The sequence below is a fragment of the Lissotriton vulgaris genome, unplaced genomic scaffold (genome assembly GCF_964263255.1).
Source record: "Lissotriton vulgaris unplaced genomic scaffold, aLisVul1.2 SCAFFOLD_1245, whole genome shotgun sequence".
Lineage (NCBI taxonomy): Eukaryota > Metazoa > Chordata > Amphibia > Caudata > Salamandridae > Lissotriton > Lissotriton vulgaris.
Genome location: NW_028254202.1, coordinates 321684 through 342155, shown reverse-complemented (window position 1 = coordinate 342155; position 20472 = coordinate 321684). Strand labels below are relative to the sequence as shown.

The window sequence follows — 20472 nt, the reverse complement described above, 5'->3', positions numbered from 1 at the left end:
AGCAAGGTGATTTCTTTATTCAACAGTTTAACACAACATAACACAACAAGAGTTTAATGGTATGATGAGAACACTCACTAAAGAGAGAGTTTATCAATCGTTTGTTTAGTAGAATATACCTAAATGTGTTCTGGATGAGAGAAGGTTTCTGTTAACTTGTGTAGGATGGACTGACTGAGCTTACCTGTTTCCTGGCTTCGGGGCACAGAGGCACTGACAGCGTTATGAACATTGATAAAGTATTGAGGGAACCAGAGTTCAAACAGTTTGCTATGGAGTACCACTGAAATTAGCAGTGTTTTCAAACCCGCCAGGACTACCCTGTGCTGCAATGACTCTCCTTAGGATTAATATCCGATGATCAAGTGTAATGCCGATTGCCAAATTAATGCAGTATCTTAACTGTCTATCTACACCCACAGACAAACACTGCACACCCTGAAGCAATCGTTTGGAAAATATTTTGCACAGGGCACAGTGGTGGATAATGCTAGCAAAGCAAATAAACTCTAGACCCACAGACCAAGATATGCAACAGTACAACTGATATCAAAAAATATATTTTGTTTTTATTTTTCTTCTTCTTTTTTTTAAAGTGTTTCAAGATAGAAAAACATTTATAAGTACACCTATTATATTATACTTTATCATTTTCATATACAGATATACATTCTAGATATTATTATACACCTTGGAATCACAGATTATTGCATAGTATGGTATAACCTGAAAAGCATATGTATCTCCAGTTAGTATAAACAGAGCAATCAAAACCAATCTGTAAAGAGCTGCCCGATCTCTGTTAGGCTAGACACAAAATGTATGCCAATTTTGGAAACACTGGGTATTGTTGTACCAGCCCTTCCAAAATTGGCATGAAAAAGAGCTGTTCACGACTTCAGTTACTGTATAAAGACAATGTATTAATTGGAGTCTTAGCTGTTATTTTGCACTGTTTTCTTAACTATTTATAATCTGGAATATACTTCTGCAGAGCATCGTGTATATTAATATTATCTCACCACCATAATAACGTTACAGTGTGTGATTTCAACATTTTCTATCAACTGTGTGCTCAGGCAGCCTACGATTACTGGACTGTAGGAAAAGCTGTGCTTCTTAGATTTCCAAATCTTTATCTTTATAAATGAAATGAATCTCACCAATAAACCTGCAACTACATTGGCGTCTTGAAAAATACATAAGGATGGCTGTGGAAAATTTGACATACTAAGATATATTAAACACCTTAAAGGACACAAAGACTTGTTATCCAACAACAACAAACGGTAAAATGAACTGTACCCACCTGTGAGGTTTGACTTTGTAGTTTTGTAAATAAAGACTTTGATAAATGAATATTTAAAGAGTGGCTTCTTATAACAGATGCCCCAGAGGGTGACTTAATATGCATCTTTCTTTCTAGATGGCAAGTTTCTACTGGACTCTCCTTTAATAAAACGGCATCCCATGGATCCTCTGAAACTGAACCACAATCACTGTTTCCATCACAATCCACAGAATGATGTGGAATATCAGAATTGTCCCCCTTTGGCTTACTGAGAGGATCAAGATCCAACCAGTCAAATTTGCTAATATCCCTGGATGCTTCAGGTGTTGGTGCTTTAGAAAGCGAAGTCGTGGCAATGCATGCTTTACTGTCAGTTATCAACTTCCCATTTTTTTGGAATTCAGAGGTGACTGCTATTTTGTCAAATATTTTTGCCATGCTTGGTGGTACAACTGGTGAATATGTAGGCAAACTTCCTCTTATGTGAAAAGGTGGGCTAGAGGACAGTGAGAATGGCATAAATTGGGTCCGTCCTGGGAGACTCAAATATAAGGGCTCCCTTGACCGATAGGGGGACATAGTTTGAGGAAAACCATTCTGGAACGGATCCACTTGCTTCGTAATAGCAGAAGAATAAACAGAAGGCAAAGTGCAAGCCACTGGTCCTCTGAATCCAGGTGTCCACGATTGTCCCTGAAAGGGAGGTTGGGTATAATACTGTGAAGAAATGGAGGGGGGCAAAACAGGAACTACTGGTAACGTTGGTGGCTTTCTAGTTTCAAAACTGTCATCCAATAGTAACTTTTCCAGCTCTGCATGCGTTAGTTTGTCAATATCAATAGCACATAATTTGTCTTCAGTCATTTTTTTTGCATCAGATTCAGGGAAAACCATAAGATCCTGGTCCTGTTTGATAAAAGCTGGAACTCTATTTCTGGTGGTGCTTAAAAATTGTAGACGGTCTTGAAAACTAACAGGTCTGTCCTTCTGGAGTTTGGCTAGGGCTTCTGCTTCCATCTGCAGTGCCTCCTCCTTACCGACATCCTTTGGCCTTGATGTCCCCAAAGAAGGAGAGGAACCTGGTTTATGTCCATTGCTAGATGATGTTTGAGCCATACTGCAAACTGCATTCGAATTCAAATGATCAGATGTGGCTTTCTTAAAATGGTTCCATGTAGACTGTCCATAACCAATTCTAAAGTCCTAAAAGGAGAAAAAAATAAAAAGGTGCAAAAGTGAATTCTTACAAATTATTCAAACTCAAATAAGTGTAATTCTTTTTTTTTAACGAAAATAAACAATCCACATGAAATAAGAGTTAACATGTCAATAGTAGTAGCCAAGGCAAATTTAACAAAACCCAACACACACAAAGCGATAACATTACACAGAAAATGTATGTCTATCGGCCTGACCTTCTGACACTTCAGGGGTTCTGGACACTCTCTCAATGCCCCTCTCCGGCCTCACACACACTTCTTCCCCCAAACCTCCTAGATATTTAGGTGCACTCCTAAAGGACTGAGGGTGTTTTGCCGCTCAGAAGATAGTTTTCTTCTTTTAGGTTTTCATTTTAAACGAAACCTTAAGGGCGTGTTTAGTCTTTCTGGAATCTAACAAAAACTGCCATAATAACAACAAGCTACTCGTTTTTTGTAGCAATTGACTTTAGTGCTGGTCCACCAATCCCAGAGTAAGCAAGCCTTTGAATCTAATAATGAGAAGCAAGTACATTCCTCAACAAAAGGTTTCAGAAAAGGGCTCCAAGTGGAGCAATTTAAAGCACACTATTAAGGCTTAAACGTTGATCTGTTTACAAACAGTTCAGAAGAATAGTTCAATAATGTATACATAATATATTAGAATAAATCCACCCATGCAAAGTACAGGAAACGTTACCCATGTCACACGTATTTGTCCTTACTTGAGATCTTTCAAACTAGTTAGGGTGAGCTGCGGAGATTCCCAACAAGCAGAGAGTAGAGCTGCATCTCTGTCACCACCAAGACACATTCTGTACCAAGTGGATACAGGGCGTAGAAGAGAAAATGTTTGTACAGCACAAGAAAGTATCTCTCTGAAACATGTTGTCGCTGCAGAGAAACTGCAAAACAGAATTTCTGCAACACAATAGAACTGAGTAGCGAATCGGTAGCTAGGATAGAGAATCAGAATTCCGGCAGTAGAATACACTCATAATTGCAAACACTAACTGCACAGCCAACAAAATACATCGTTGTTTTTAAAGACAAGCAATCCACCTTTTCCGAATATAAGAAGCAAATGAATCAAACACTGCTTTTCCCATTTTGTTTAAAGGGCAATACAAAAACAAATACAGGATCTTACATCCCCCATTTGATGGAGGCAAAACAAAATTATCTTCAAGGGGATTGCTGCTCTGCCTTTCCATCCATCAGAGACACTACTCCCAGTCTTTCCCATCGGATTGGTTAACAAATGCGACTGCTCCAAAAATGCTGGGAGGGTTTCCACCGCATTTGCCTTCCCATAGCATGCATGCATGCATACATACATACTTACATACATACATACATACATACATACATACATACATACATACATACATACATACATACATACATACATACATACATACATACATACATACATACATACATACATACATACATACATACATACATACATACTCTGCTTCCGGAGTAGGTATTTCCTGGCCAAAGGTTCATCTAGTGACTGCTAGGATTTTTTATTAACCAGCGGTGTGCTTCAATCCATCTCAAACAGGGAAAATACCTCTTAGGGCTAGGCTCTTGTAGGTATGTTCACAACAATTTACTGTGCTAACAAACATCTAAGTGCAGCAAATCCCTGTCAAAACAGGTCTGGATGCCACTACCTCATTTAGAATTCTTTACTTTCTGTAATACAGCGAAATCTCTTTAGAATAAGAAATTCTTCTCTGAAGGAAGGGAACAACAACATAGAACTAGAAGACAGTCTATAACACGTGCACCCTGCTAGTACACACTTAGTGAGGAATGAGGGTGCTTGCAGCACATTACTGCAATATTCGGTTTTTACTCTCTTAATCCTAATGGTGCATTGGTTATGATCACGAGGCCAGGATGACGATTGCTACGAGACTTAACAGGCAATGTGCACATTAAGCCAAAGAACGCGCAAAGACCCAAAGGACAACGGAAATACACACACCAAGGTAAAGATGAGAGCGCGCACAACAGATACATAATAATACTCAGTCTGAAATGGACTCCATATTAATTTTATATAAATATTTAATGGCAGCTAAAGATAAGCACCCATCTTTGAATTGCATAGATAATCTTGTCAGTTTTGTCATTCTTGAATTTGTCGTATTTTCTGGATAGTCTTAAGAGGTACATTAGGGAAAGAAAAAGAAAAAAAAGTTACCCCTTCTGCCTAACCAACCGCTTTATGGTAGCGGTTTGTAGAATTGCTTCCCAGTAGTCTTGGCTTTAGAGGGTCACAATAGCCATTCCAACTTAGAGATTACCGCCTTTCTTGCTCTTTTCTAATGATCAACTGCAGACTGGCCTTCTTTAAATTGAGGATTTGAGACACGCAGAGTTGGAATACCATTAGCTCTTAATTTAGGCAATCTCTGTAACTTAACCACACTCTCCAGACCAGGCTGCAACTACACAAAGAAATCAGTTGATCAGGAGCAACATTTGCAACTAGTTCCGCTTAAATTTCACTAGTTACGGATTGAAATATTTGGGTATCACCTACAATTGATCCTCCGTACAATTTAGCCTTCTAGGTGTCGCCCTTACATTGTAGCACTTCTAGCAAGCACGTAATTCCTCCATTTTCATAAAATCCGACATTTGAGATCAGGGGTTTGAGGAATGTGAGAGTGAGCTGCCCCGGGTCCAATTTGCTCAAGTTTCTTGGAAAGAAAATGTTCTGCTTGGGAGGTATGTATTTTTCCATCTAATTCTCAAAGGGGAGAGGTAGGATGTGCTATTGATCATATATATATATATATATATATATATATATATATATATATATATATATATATATATATATATATATATATATATATATATATATATATATTCACTTAAAAAAACCATAGGTTTCAGGCCTTATATAGTTAGGAATTAGCATTTAAAAAACATTTGAAATTGCTCCTATATAGTTAGTTGTACTAACTATATTTCGCGCACCCGCAATCCACTGCTGATGATGTCACATATTACATCATTCATGACTTGGTCAGTGACATCACCGATGACATCTCAAATGACATCACTGATGACATCTCATTTGACATCACTGATGACATCATCCAGTGACTGTGTGTTTCTGTAAAGTTTAAATAAGTTTTACATATTGAAGAATGAGTGGATGTATAAGTGTCTGGATGAAGGATTTAGTTGGTGCGTGACTGACTGTATGAGTGAGTGAGTGATTAAATGTGTCTTACTAAATGCATGGGTTAGTGACTAAACTGTCTGAATGTGTGCATCAGTATGTCTGTTGTTGTGTAAGCTGCTGCATGTGTTGATCAGTGGCTACAGGAGTGGCTGTATGGGTTATTGATTGGTTGTCCAAGTATTTGAATGGGATACTGAGTGTGTGTGTGTGTGTGTGGGTGGCTGGGAGGTGTCTGACTGTGCATAGATGTGTGAGCAGTTGATTCACTAGGTGTATGAGTTCAAGAGTGCATGTTGAAACAGCTATATTGGCGGTTGACTGTGTGCATGGGTGTGTTGGTGAGTGAATGGATATCTCAGTGCTACATGTCCAAGTAAGTACATATGTAAAACACAGTGCATGTGAGAGTTGGGATATATAAATGACTATACATGAGAGCCAGTGAATGTGCGAGTGGCTCTATGGATCATTGTGTACTTGTATCAGTGATTGTATAATTGAGTAAGTATGTGTTAGTATATGTTTGAATAAGTAAGGTGTTGTGTATATAACTGTATAGTTGAGGAAATGGAAGTGTGATTGATTCTTTGCATGACTGACTAGGTGTGTGAGTAACTCCATGGATGAGTGGCAGTGTGTGAGTGTCTGTATAGGTGTATGAGTGCATATGATAGTGTTGTATTGATGAGTGACTGTATGTATGAGTGATTCTATGGGTGAATGAGTGAATGTGTGTGTAGACCTAGGAATCAGTGAGTGCGTATGTAGTGACTGGTATTGGTGTGTCAATGGTTTCAAGAATGGTAGTCTGTATTTAACACTGGGTGTATCAAAGGTTATATTAGAGTGTGAGGAGGTGCATCGTATTATCACATGAATGATATCAATAGTGATGTGATCAGTGATGTCAAATGAGATGTCATCAGTGATGTCATCAGTGATGTCATCAGTGATGTCACTGACCATGTCATGAATGATGTAATATGTTACATCATCAGCAGTGGATTGCGGGTGCGCAGAATATAGTTAGTACAACTAACTATATAGGAGCAATTTCAATGGTTTTTTAAATGCTAATTCCTAACTATATAAGGCCTGAAACCTATAGTTTTTTAAGTGAATTTGCAAGGTTTTTAAAATGCTAATTCCTAACTATATAAGGCTTGAAACTTATGGTTTTTTCAGTGAATTTGCAAGGTTTTTTAAATGCTAATTCCTAACTATATCAGGCGTGAAACCTATATTTTTTTTCAATAAATTTCAAAGGTTTTGTAAATGCTAATTCTATCAGCGGATAACGTTTATATATGTTATTATCCTTCTTGGACCACCTGAGCACCCATCTTGTTTCTCAGGAGAAGTGAGGCACAAGAGAGCACAAAACAAGAGTGGAAAACGCGAAAAGGGGGCAGGGTTGAGACCCCCTAGCCCTTCTCAGGGGGTCCAAGAAGGACCACCAAGTGCAAAAAAAAGTTTTGTTTTTTTAAAATCGCGGGGTACGCGCACGGTACTCGTATGGTGCGCGTACCCCGCGATTTTTTCGAAGGGCTAGAGGGTTGGGGATCTCTACCCTGCCCCCTTAACAATTTACACGCGGCAGTCCAGCCGCGGAGTATGCACCACCCAGTTACCCTTGGGGGTCACGGAAGTGAAACAGCAGCCGTACATGGGATCGAGGACGGGCCCACTTGTGGGGTCCATACAGGACTTGATTGTGTGCTTTCCGCACCACACTTCCCACAATGTACAGTCTCATCGGAGCCTTCCATCGGCGGGTGTGCCACATGGAAATTGGAGAAGTGTGTCAGCGGGTGCGCACACCGCTTCCGTTAAAGCCCCTGAAGAGAAGCAGATGGAGGTTCGAAACGCGTTGGGCAGATCCATTACGGAGCGGCATCTACAAGCGGATCCCCGTCCTCACCTACACATAAATTAAGCTGCTGCTCGTGTGCTACTCAAGAGGTTGACAACCTGGAGCGACTATATAACATAACAGCATCCAAAGATTATTTTGTCTGTGCACTTATTGAAAAACTGATCTTAACTGCATGACACAAACTTCCAAACCTTTTTATGGTTTCCAGTGCACACACACCAGGATTCATGTTGTTTATGGTTTAAGCTTTTAGTGACATAGTGCATACATGAATCAAAGTAACATTATAGATGAGCCAATAGCTGGTTTAATAGGTTTATTTCTTTACAACAGGAGTGGTTTCAATGAATCAATGGAAAAAATAAGCATTTCATAACAGCCTCACAAAGCACTTTCCAACAACTTCGTCATATTACTAAGTAAGGCTTGTGTATACAAGTTAGTACATCAAAATTAAAAAAAATTAGCAGTAGTAAATGTGAGTGAACTCCCCTTCCCCATGCAATTCAAATCGGCTTTGCAAAATATTTTTGTCGAAAATGAATTAGTCGGGACAAACTCTACATTCCAGGCCTGATTAATGGCTACACCCGGTTTAATTCAGAAGAACCTTTCCAACATGGAGTGGTTTTATGAAGCTGGCTTTTGCCAGGCTAGCGAATAACCATTTTCTGCCTCAGCTGTGAACCTGTTGAATACACTTTTTCTGACATTCATTCAACGCTAAATCTCCTAGTGATAAATTCCTTATATTTACAAACTGTTCTATTTTCTTGGCAGTCTCCACGGTCAACATGATCATGTAATCTACTTTATATGATCCTGTCCTTGGAGTCTACTTTAAACGAAAGATAATGAGACAAGACTCAAGCATGCAGAACAGATTATGCATCAGAAGTAAATTAGACAGTGCAAGGACAATTGGCGGAAGCTGTTAAAACCTGTGTGAACAATGCAATCTATAAAGTAACAACATTCAGTTGAACATATAGTTCCTTAAATTGAACAGTGAATAGCCACTGTGGGAGAGGGATACTCCCTCCAATGTAAGATCCATGGAAAGGAATTTCAGTAAATTCCTGTAACAGATGCTGTTTGTCAAAGTGATTGCAGTGTTCTAATCAAAACATGATTCACTAACGCTCCTATTTTGTCTTTCCATGGAAATGGATTAGAAATCCAATATTATAAAATTAAAAGCATACAGGATTTCACTCCCATTCATTAGATGGTGTGCTTTCAATTTTTAAATTGTTACACTGAAAAGTCATAATCAAAAACAGGCTTTGTCCAAAGATGCACATCAATAGCTGATGCAACTACAATCAAAGAGCTATGAAAATATCTAACTGCCAACCACCTGTTGTTGCCAGCTTTACAAGAACATGCTTGCTCATAGCATTAGCAGACCATTCATGATTGCTTGTGGGATTAACTAATCCCAAAACTGATGCTGCTCCCTTTGGGACTGGCTTTCCAATGAAGAACTTTACTATTAATAGATGCAAAAAAACCTGAAAACAAAGGCTTACAAAACAACCTACACGGTACAAGAATGAGCAATTCAGCTTATGATGAGGTTTATTTTTTAAACAAAAATTAGCTTACTCACACATAGCCTCTGTGCAAATGGAGATTAACGCACAAATGGCTATATAATCATTTTACCGAAGAAATAAAAGATAAAAAAGAAAAATGTCCATGATAACCCAATTTTCTAACAGTAAATGTAAAAACATCTCCCACACCATGCAAAATATATACAAGAGCCATAATACCGTGGTTCCAAAATTCAGTACAGGTTCAATATTACTAAAAACTAGGTTGGTGAAACATCATTCTACACATTGCCAATATACAATAATGCACAATGAGAGAATGGGAAAAGCATCCCAGGAAGCAAAAAATAGGACTCATTTACGTTATATTCAAAACAGTCAAATTCAGTTTGTAGTTGCTGGTCATATAAGAAGCAATTATATATTTGATGCTGTATATAAAACATGTTTTATTTTAAAGGTTCAAGTAGAACAAGGCCTGCAAAAAGTGGCAGCCATATAAGCTAAGTTGTTCTAAGAGTTCTCCCTCAGCAAACAAGCATTTGCAATGCAATAGGTCTCGCATTATTTAAGTTTGAGCTATTAGCATTGTAAATGGCAATTGTTTTTTGCTTTGTGCTATAGTTATTTTTTTACATAAAAAGCTATATATAAAATATGTTTTATTAAAGTTATTTATGCAGTATCTAAATTTTGTTTGCATAAAAGAGTACAATAATATCTTAGTAAAAAAGTCAAATATTTTAATGGTAATTCACCAAATGTTCATTTATGTGTTGGTTTTGAAAATAGCTAAATTAATAGCTTTGTCATTTACAATGCCAATAGTTATAACTTTCGCAAATGTGACACCTATAGCATTTGTAATGCAACATTTGTATTTACGTGACTTAGATGTATTGATATTACAAATAACAATGGCTTTTAATTTTTTTTAATACTTAATAAAAGTGATTGTAATTTTTAATGGCAATAGCTTAAACTTTTGTAAATAACTTTTGTGAAGATTATGTTCAGTGTATTTTATTGTAACGAAATCCAAGAACAGAAGTGAAATATTAACATCTTTTTGTGACATTTGTAATAAAGCTTGAAACATTGAGAGAACATATTTGTGCTGTGGTGGTGCTGAGTGATGCTGTGGTGCTGCTGAATGGGGCTGTGGTGGTGCTGAATGGGGCTGTGGTGATGCTGAGTGATGCTGTGGTGGTGCTGAGTGGTGCTATGGTGGTGCTGTGGTGGTGCTGTGGTGGTGCTGAGTGATGCTGTGGTGGTGCTGAGTGGTGCTGTGGTGGTTCTGAGTGGTGCTGTGGTGGTTCTGAGTGATAATGTGGTGGTGCTGAGTGACTGTACTCACTGTCACTCTGCACTCACTGTCACTCTGCACTCACTGTCACTCTGCACTCACTGTCACTCTGCACGCACTCTGCACTCACTGTCACTCTGCACGCACTCTGCACTCACTGTCACTGCACGCACTCTGCACTCACTGTCACTCTGCACTCACTGTCACTCTGCACGCACTCTGCACTCTGCACGCACTCTGCACTCACTGTTTATGCACGCACTCTGCACTCACTGTCACTCTGCACTCACTGTCACTCTGCACTCACTGTCACTCTGCACTCACTGTCACTCTGCACTCACTGTCACTCTGCACTCACTGTCACTCCGCACTCACTGTCACTCCGCACTCACTGTCACTCTGCACTCACTCTGCACTCACTCTGCACTCACTGTCACTCTGCACTCACTGTCACTCTGCACTCACTGTCACTCCGCACTCACTGTCACTCCGCACTCACTGTCACTCTGCACTCACTCTGCACTCACTGTCACTCTGCACGCACTCTGCACTCACTGTCACTCTGCACGCACTCTGCACTCACTGTCACTCTGCACACACTCTGCACTCACTGTCACTCTGCACGCACTCTGCACTCACTGTCACTCTGCACTCACTGTCACTCTGCACGCACTGTCACTCTGCACGCACTGTCACTCCGCACTCACTGTCACTCTGCACGCACTCTGCACTAACTGTCACTCTGCACACACTGTCACTCCGCACTCACTGTCACTCTGCACGCACTCTGCACTCACTGTCACTCTGCACGCACTCTGCACTCACTGTCACTCTGCACTCACTGTCACTCTGCACTCACTGTCACTCTGCACTCACTGTCACTCTGCACGCACTGTCACTCTGCACTCACTGTCACTCTGCACTCACTGTCACTCTGCACGCACTCTGCACTCACTGTCACTCTGCACGCACTCTGCACTCACTGTCACCCTGCACGCACTCTGCACTCACTGTCACTCTGCACACACTGTCACTCCGCACTCACCCTGCACTCACTGTCACTCTGCACGCACTCTGCACTCACTGTCACTCTGCACGCACTCTGCACTCACTGTCACTCTGCACGCACTCTGCACTCACTGTCACTCTGCACGCACTCTGCACTCACTGTTTCTGCACGCACTCTGCACTCACTGTCACTCTGCACTCACTGTCACTCTGCACTCACTGTCACTCTGCACTCACTGTCACTCTGCACTCACCCTGCACTCACTGTCACTCTGCACGCACCCTGCACTCACTGTCACTCTGCACGCACTCTGCACTCACTGTTTCTGCACGCACTCTGCACTCACTGTCACTCTGCACTCACTGTCACTCTGCACTCACTGTCACTCTGCACTCACTGTCACTCTGCACTCACTGTCACTGCACTCACTCTGCACTCACTGTCACTCTGCACTCACTCTGCATTCACTGTCACTCTGCACGCACTCTGCACTCACCCTGCACTCACTGTCACTCTGCACGCACTCTGCACTCACTGTCACTCTGCACGCACTCTGCACTCACTGTTTCTGAACGCACTCTGCACTCACTGTCACTCTGCACTCACTGTCACTCTGCACTCACTGTCACTCTGCACTCACTGTCACTCTGCACTCACTGTCACTCTGCACGCACTCTGCACTCTGCACACACTCTGCACTCACTGTTTCTGCACGCACTCTGCACTCACTGTCACTCTGCACTCACTGTCACTCTGCACTCACTGTCACTCTGCACTCACTGTCACTCCGCACTCACTGTCACTCCGCACTCACTGTCACTCCGCACTCACTGTCACTCTGCACTCACTCTGCACTCACTCTGCACTCACTGTTACTCTGCACGCACTCTGCACTCACTGTCACTCTGCACGCACTCTGCACTCACACATGCAACAGTAATGTAAAGCTCTCAATGGACCTTAATCGGAGCGCGTTTCTGATTTAAAAGGCTGGCATGAAATAAATTAAGCGCATGTAAATTAGAAAGGAAAAAAAACGAAAAAGCTATTAATATTGGGATAGAGTTTACGACATGCAGAAACCACACAGATTAAAGATGCAATCTGGCTGGGGACAAATGCCCACAGGCAAGACAGCAAACTAGAGAGCGCTAGAGTAAGAGTCTTCAAGGAACAAGAGCGGACGCACCGTAATCTCTTGGTGCTCACAGCTGCTTGGAAACTGTAATCAACGAACACGGGGAAATTCTCCGCATCACTGCCTGTAATTCTCTCCCAGCCTTCCACCAGCCCATCCTCTATGCACGTATGCTCATGTTACGCTTAATAAAATATTGACCTTCTATTCAATAAAAAGTGGTGCTATGTCCTTTATACAGCCACTCCATGTAGGCTCTGCGTCCCCACGCTCCAAGAGAAGCAAGGCACAAAATGTGCACTGCATTCAGAAATAATTTTTTTTTAAACATGCCCTAGCTGCGTAGTTGAGGTTCATTTCCGTCATAATGAAAACAAAAAACCCAACATGAAGATAAATCCTTCAGAAAGAATAACCTTAGCAATTGTGTGCAAATGGTGTGTGATAATTAATAGGAAATGTAATATAATATTAGGAGTGTGCGATATTTGCGTAAATTCTTTTGCAAAAAATACATGGAATTCTTCAATAAGTACACGAAATAACAAAAAAACATCGGTCCAGCATTTGGCAGCTGTTTTGCCATGTACATCCTCGCATTCATTCTTGGATACAAGGACATATTTTGCACTAAGAAAAAGTCGCAAAATCACGCGTGCACGAACAGCATCTGCACACGTTCTCTTTGCAAACCTTGTTTCCTGTGTTTATGCCATGGGATATTGACCCGAACAGAAGCTTCTTTACTTGATCTGGTCACGGTGTAATCACGTAATTGCCATGATTTCATCACAAATGTAAAGCAAATGCCAGAAATTAACTGAGATTACACTGTGTAACAGAAATTTCACCAGGACATACATAAAACCACAGAATTAGCGATAGCATCATAAGCGTGTCCTTTCACTGCAATTGCTTAATCCTCTGCATGTACACGGAAATCATTTGTCAAATATCAGGAAATGTAATCAAATAATGGAACAAAACAATTAAATGGAAAGGATAGCAAGGGTTATGAAAACATGTTCTTTGCTCACATAGATTGATTATGCACTCAGCTGTCTGTTGTACGTGCACCACAATATGCTTACAACGTGTGCAGTCTCCGAAGCTGTACGTCGTTACCGAAAGCACAGTGACAGTCCAGTATGCAAATAAACACAGTGCTAGGTGCTTGTGTGCTGACAAAATGGCCGTCTCTTCATCGCGGGCGCACTCTGGAAGTCAGGCAGCCTTTGTTTGGACGTGGGCGGGGCTCGTCAAAGAAACAGGAAGTAACTGCCGAGGAGGACGTCCGAAACATGCAGGCTTCACGCTGAAGTCCCGGGGCGCTTCAGAGAGACCGGGCGAAAGAGCGAGGGCAGACTGCATGGTAACAGAGGCAACACGGGGCTCCCGAGTGGTGAGGAGACCCCTGCGGCGTGCCAAAAGACGGCCCAGGAACCTGCACACCGAGCCGGTAAGTGAGAGCTTGCAGGCGGGGCGGGGCGGGGGGATTGTCTGTGCGTGTACTCTCGTGTGTGGGCGGCGGCGGCTGGGGGGGCGGGGGCGGCGGCGGCTGGGGGGCGGCGGCGGCGGCGGGCGGGGGGGGGGGCCGCCTGGGGAGGTGTAGTGTGTGTCTGTATGTGTGCGCTAGTGTCTGCCTGCGTGTGCATGTGTTGTGAACAGCCTGCTCTGTGTGTGTGTGTGTAGGTGCGGCGGCGGCGGCGAAGGGGGGGGGAGGGAGGAGGTGTGGCTGTGACTGTGATGTGCGCGGCTGTGATGTGCGCATGCGTGAATGTTGACGCGCGTGCACGCAGCTCAATCCACGCTCGTCACAGTTTTGTGTCCCTCATTCCCCGGTGTCAGGCAGCTATAAGTCTCCGACCCTGGACGCATCCTTCGGATGCGAATTCCAGGGCGAGACCTAAAAACTGTCTTGTAGAAGTGAAGTAAAAATAACAGTGTGTTCATATGTATTCTGGACAGAGTGTGGTTAGGTTGAAAAAGAAAGAGTTCACATTCTCCATGCTATATTCTGGCCCTCCTATAACCTTGCTTTTGTGAAAGAAGAAAAAAAAAAAAGATAGAGATCAATGTTTCTGGGACTCCTACCTTCCAAACTACACCCTCCCACTTGAACCCTCTCTAGTTCAAAAGAATGGGGAAAATTCATGCAAAAGGCAGGACTATAGCAGTGGAACCGCAGAGATCAAGTTTATTGATGACATAGATAGTAAGAGGGGCAGGGTGTGTAGCAGCAGTAGTAGTAGTAATAGTAGCAGCAAGGGCATCAGTAATCAATAGGTGAGCTTCAACGAGAGTCATCATCTCTTGACTTCTCTATGTAAATAGCTGATATACCACAAAACAAAGAAGACTGTCATAACATACAAAACTATAAACAAGCATTGGAAATGCAATAGGTCTTGAATTTATTTGAGTTGGAGCAAATGGCATTGTAAATGGCAATGTCTTTTCGCCACGTGTTATGGAGTGTATGCATGTGGTGTGTAGTGGAATTATGTGGGTTGGATTGGAATTGTAGCAATGGTGGCATGCTGAGCTTTAGATGATTATGTTTAAAAGTAATGTTTGCAATACTACGATTGCTACAATAGTTAATTGTGGATGCATTACAATTGATGTGTGTACTGATGGCTGGTGGTGCGTGCCTGGTCAAAGCGTGCACTGACGGCTGGTGGTGTGTGTGAGCCTGGTGAAAAGCGTGCATTGACATCTGGTGGTGTGTGCCAGGTGGAAGCGTGGAATGACAGCTGGTGGTGTTTGTGCTTGGTGAAAGCGTGCACTGACGGCTGGTGGTGTTTGTGCCCGGAGAAAGCGTGCACACACACACACTGCTGGCCCTGGACACCCACATACTGCTCACCCTGCATACTCACACTGCTCACCCTGCATACTCACATACGGCTAAACCTGCACACTCACACTCTGCTCACCCTGCACACTCACACACTGCTGGCCCTGGACATCCACATACTGCTCACCCTGCATACTCACACACCGCTTACCCTGCACACTCACACACTGCTGGCCCTAGACACCCACATACTGATCACCCTGCATACTCACATACTGATCACCCTGCATACTCACACACTGCTCACCCTGCATACTCACACACTGCTCACCCTGCATACACCCTGCACACTCGCACACTGCTGGCCCGGGACACCCACATACTGCTCACCCTGCATACTCGCACACCCTGCACACTCACACACTGCTGGCCCTGGACACTCACATACTGATTGCCCTGCATACTCACATGCTGATCACCCTGCACACTCACACACTGCTCACCCTGCCCACTCACACACTGCTCACCCTGCCCACTCACACACTGCTCACCCTGCCCACTCACACACTGCTCACCCTGCCCACTCATACACTGCTCACCCTGCATACTCACACACTGCCCACCCTGCACTCACACATTGCCCACCCTGCATACTCACACACTGCCCACCCTGCACACTCACACACTCCCCACCCTGCACACTCACACACTCCCCACCCTGCATACTCACTCACACACTGCTGGCCCAGGACACCCACATACTGCTCACTCTGCATCCTCACACACTGCTCACCCTGCATACTCACACACTGCTGGCCCTGGACACCCACATACTGTTCACCCTGCATCCTCACACACTGCTCACCCTGCATACTCACGCACTGCTCACCCTGCTCAAGCTACACACGCACACACACACTGCTCAACCTGCATTTTGTATTCACTGTCTACTCCTGACTGGTTCCCTCACCCACAAGACAGTATGTTAATCTGAAAAAAACTACTTTGGCCCCCCCCCCCCTCAGTTTCCTGTGAACACCCCGTGCTGCGCATGCTGTTCGTTGATGTGGACTCGTCCTATGTGTGTGGGAAGCCGGAGCTCGCCCAGGGAGGGAGCTGAATAGGTGCCAGAGCCGCTCGTCGCTCAGTCCTCCCAGGACCCCTTTAGCCGCCTGGTGCCGGGTTTAAATGGGCCAAGTTAGGAGAATCGACAGGACAGGTGGCAAAGCCTGCGAATGTGACTCGTGATGGTCTGAGCCCCAACGCCAAGGGAACCCAACCTCACACATAACCCCCGCCCCCAATGGCAACACTCCTCCACAGGAATCATTAACACCTGAGTCCCAGGCACGGGAGGAGATGTGGGCCGAAGGGGAGGGCAGGTGAAACCCGGCGAGAGAAAGTGAAGGAGGGAGAGAAAGTGAGTGGCAGGAAACACAGAAAAGAGAAAAGAGAGCGCGACAGAGCGCGGCGAGAAGACGCCGGGCAGAGAGCATGTGCAAAAGTTCTCAGGTGAGAGGGTAAAGGGGACAGTGGAGGAGTGAGGGGGCAGAGAATGGGTGGAATACAAGGGGGAGGTGTGTACAGGTCAAGACCCGGGTCGGAGGGCACAGCAGCCGCATAGCAGAGAGTGTAGAGTCGCGCCCCTGTTGTAGCTCTGTGGACACGTGTAATAAAGTCAGACTGTGTAAGTATACCCCAGTCCCGGGGGAGTCCCCTCGCCTGCTGCTCTTCAACCTGGGTACCGCGTGTTGAGCGGGAGATGCCAGGTGGAGGTGGGCGGTGCTGAGCCGGCAATGGGCGTCTCCAAGGAGGTTGGGGGTGGCCACGATCCTGCGGCTCTTGGTGCGAGGAGCCTAGTGCTCATAGCTCGGAACCTGGGAGGTATTAAAATTGTGTTGTCAGTTATTGAATTGGGTGGGAGGGTGGCCATGGCAGAAGCAGCTGATCCTTTCCAGGCCGGCCGCCACACGCAGATACCCAGTGACTAGGACAAGCAGACCAATAACTGAGCCAGTGTGCCATGGGCCCGAGGGCAGAGAAGGAAATGCCCCCTAGCCGCTGCTTGACTCCTAAAATATAGCTATAATCACGGTCCTGGAGTCACTGCACCTGTTGCACCACCTGAAACTTCACCCCGGAGCACATGATATTCCGCATGCCCCCTGGACAGCTTGCACCGTGTGACTCTGTAATGGTGCCGCTCGCTCTTTCTGTTGTAGTCATGTGACGGTGCCGCTTTTCCCTCTGCCTATGCAACCCCCACCATCCCTCGCCCCCAATATAATGTTCCCTTAACAAGGATGTTTTTGCGATCTTTTTGGAACAGGCGGCTTCCCGACCAGCATTACTGCCGGCACTGGCTACCTCTCAAAAACACTAACATACTTATTCAAACGAAGACACTTCTGGGGTCAGACTTGTAAGCAGTGACTGCGAGTAGCCCCGACTTTGCACGAGTGTTTTTTTTTTTACCCTAAACTTTCGATTAACATTCCAGCAGTGACCATTAGCCCCCTCCCCTAGCAAAAAAAAAACGAGACTGGTGCACGCGTGCCCAGCATCTGTCTTCAATTACCGTGGGCCCGGACAGCCGCGATAATTGAAGAAATATGCCCTTCTGCTGCGCGTGTCCGCACGGAATATGCAATAGGCAGAGATACTCTCCAGCCTATGGCCTATTGCGTGCTCTCTTCCGAAAAGACACGCACGAGAAGCCCAATCGGAATGCAGCTGGCAAAACAAAGCACGAAAATTCACGAGCAGCCAGGAATTTCTAAGGTAGCTGGATGGAAACGCTAACTACAGGGCTCTTGGGCTCCGCCCACTGCTACGCAGTGTGACGTAGGCCCGAACCCTAAAAAGAGGGTGGTACGTATAACAGACTTTGAAGAATTTGAAAGACCAGGAAAATACAAACAGTATAAGCAAAGACGCAAAGGCAATTGGTCATCAAAATGCCTTAAATTGTGGATTTAAATGTTGGTCTATTAAAACCAAGGTTACATTTGGTTATTCACTCTCTTCTTCTCTCCTGTCACTGAAGGCCTCCTGGGAGACGGATATTGGCCCCTTGGATGAGGATGACTGGAGGGAGGCCCTTGAATCCCCCCGTGGGGCTGCCATTGCTGTGCGACTCAGGTTTATACAGTTTAAATACCTGCATAGAGCATACTATACCAGGGAGAGACTGTGGAGGGCAGGCCTCATTGCCGCTCCGGACTGCCTGCGCTGTGGTACTGAACGGGGAACGCTGTTGCATACGGTGTGGTCTTGTGTGGGTCTGACTCGGTTTTGGAATGGGGTGTGGAACTGTCTGTCGGACGTGCTGGGGTGGGATCTCCCCCGTACACCCAGGCTGGCCCTCCTCCATGTCCTGGAGAATGTTGGAGGTAACATCTATAAACGCCATCTACTGTTACTGGGGTTGGTTGTAGCAAAGCGAGATCTGGCGAGAGCCTGGAAGAGTGACCGTGCCCCCCCCCCCCCCCTTGCCGCCTGGAAGGCGGGCTTAGACTTTCTTATGGGATTGGTGCTGCCGGTATTTGAGGCCAGGGGGTGCCCCCGGAAACATTATAAGATCTGGAAGCGGTGGGCGGACTACAGGGGACTGACTCTGGAGCCCCCAGCTGATACGGAGGATGTGCCGCCTCTGGAAGGGGACCTTGGGCCCTAGGTCGATACCTGATACCTGCTTTGCCTTATCTGTATATCTGGTTAAATGTAAACACGTGCACAGGGTTAGGGTGGGATAAGGGGTGGGTCGTTGGGGATGGGAGTTGGGGGGTGTTCTGGGGTGTGGACGGGTTGTGGGATGGGGAGGGGGGTAATCTCAATTTTAGGCTCACTGTTTATCCTGCTATGTGTTTATTGTGGACGGTATCCTCCCGATTGTGGAGAACTGTACCTATGCTCTGCCTAACATTTCAATAAAGACGGTTGTGGGGAAAAAAAACTAAGGTTACAAGCCCTGTATTGAGACAATGTTCTTGATCAATCAGATTTGCTCTTTACCTCTGGTATGAAATGAAGATAGTCGGGCAGAAAAGCCAACTCTACAGTAGAGAAGGGGGCCTTGGAGTAAGCTAATTGGCTGGCATCGCATAGTAAGCTTGTTAATCTACAATAGTAGAATAGATTGTGGAAAAACAAACATTAAGGGCCTAATTATGTTGTCCGGCGGACCGTTACCGACAGGTCACCTGACATCGGAAGCTGCAGTCAGACCACCACATAATGATGTGGTCGGTCGCGGTGGGACAGACCGATGCCTCCAACAGGCTCAAGGAGCCCATCGAGGCATCAGTTGGCGCGTAATTCCTTATAATAGGGACAGTGCCTGCGGAGTCATCGCCATAGGGATTAAGATGTTCATTTTCCCCTCTGCCTTTACATGACTGCCCGACCACCACGGACGGAATGGGACTGTGGGGACCCCTAGCAGGGCCCCGTCCACTGTAGACCTCTGCTATGGCGCCACGGGGCACATCTGGTGCACCCCCAAACATTCATGCACCATGTGCACATGGTGCCTGCGACACAGTGCATGGATTTTTAAAAACATGTCTTTATCAATTGTGGCTTGTGCTGCGGTCATTTTCCAGGCTGCAGCACAAGCCTCAATTGAAAAAGGGACGTTTCCAACTGCCTTCACGGTCGTCGCATCGTAGTAAGGCGGGCGGAGCTGCCGACTACATGTAGGGTGGTCTCCATCCCGATACGATGGCTGTCGGACGCTCATCCAACGACCTGCATAATGAGGCCATTACTGTCCAACAAATCCAGTATCTAGAATGTACGATACATACAAGAACAAAGGTAATAAGAAAGCGCTGAAGTAAATCTGCAAGGAGACACCTACAGCTGTTCCAGCTTTTCTGTGGATGTCAGGTGGTAGATTCTTTGCAGAAAAGGAATTCTGTCTAAAGTAAATGATGAAACAAAGAGCAATTAAAAACATGAAAAAAGAATGCTTATATTTAAATGCAATTGAGAAACAAAATATGAACGTCTATGGTGAAAGACTGAAAGAAACAACACATCGGTATCTCGTTGGGGGGGGTAGCAACAACTGAATACT

General features: G+C 44.7%; 1 protein-coding gene across 1 annotated transcript in view; it reads right to left on the bottom strand.

Annotated features, from left to right (window-relative positions):
• LOC147659644 (phosphatidylinositol 4-phosphate 3-kinase C2 domain-containing subunit alpha-like) overlaps nt 1-20472 on the bottom strand; it is a gene marked incomplete at its 3' end in the record, with an annotated part of 452383 nt that overhangs the window by 359023 nt on the left and 72888 nt on the right. Inside the window, exon 2 of the mRNA XM_086951581.1 lies at nt 1310-2494. Coding sequence (XP_086807707.1) covers nt 1310-2407 — 1098 coding nt within the window. The remainder of the gene's footprint in view (nt 1-1309; nt 2495-20472) is intronic.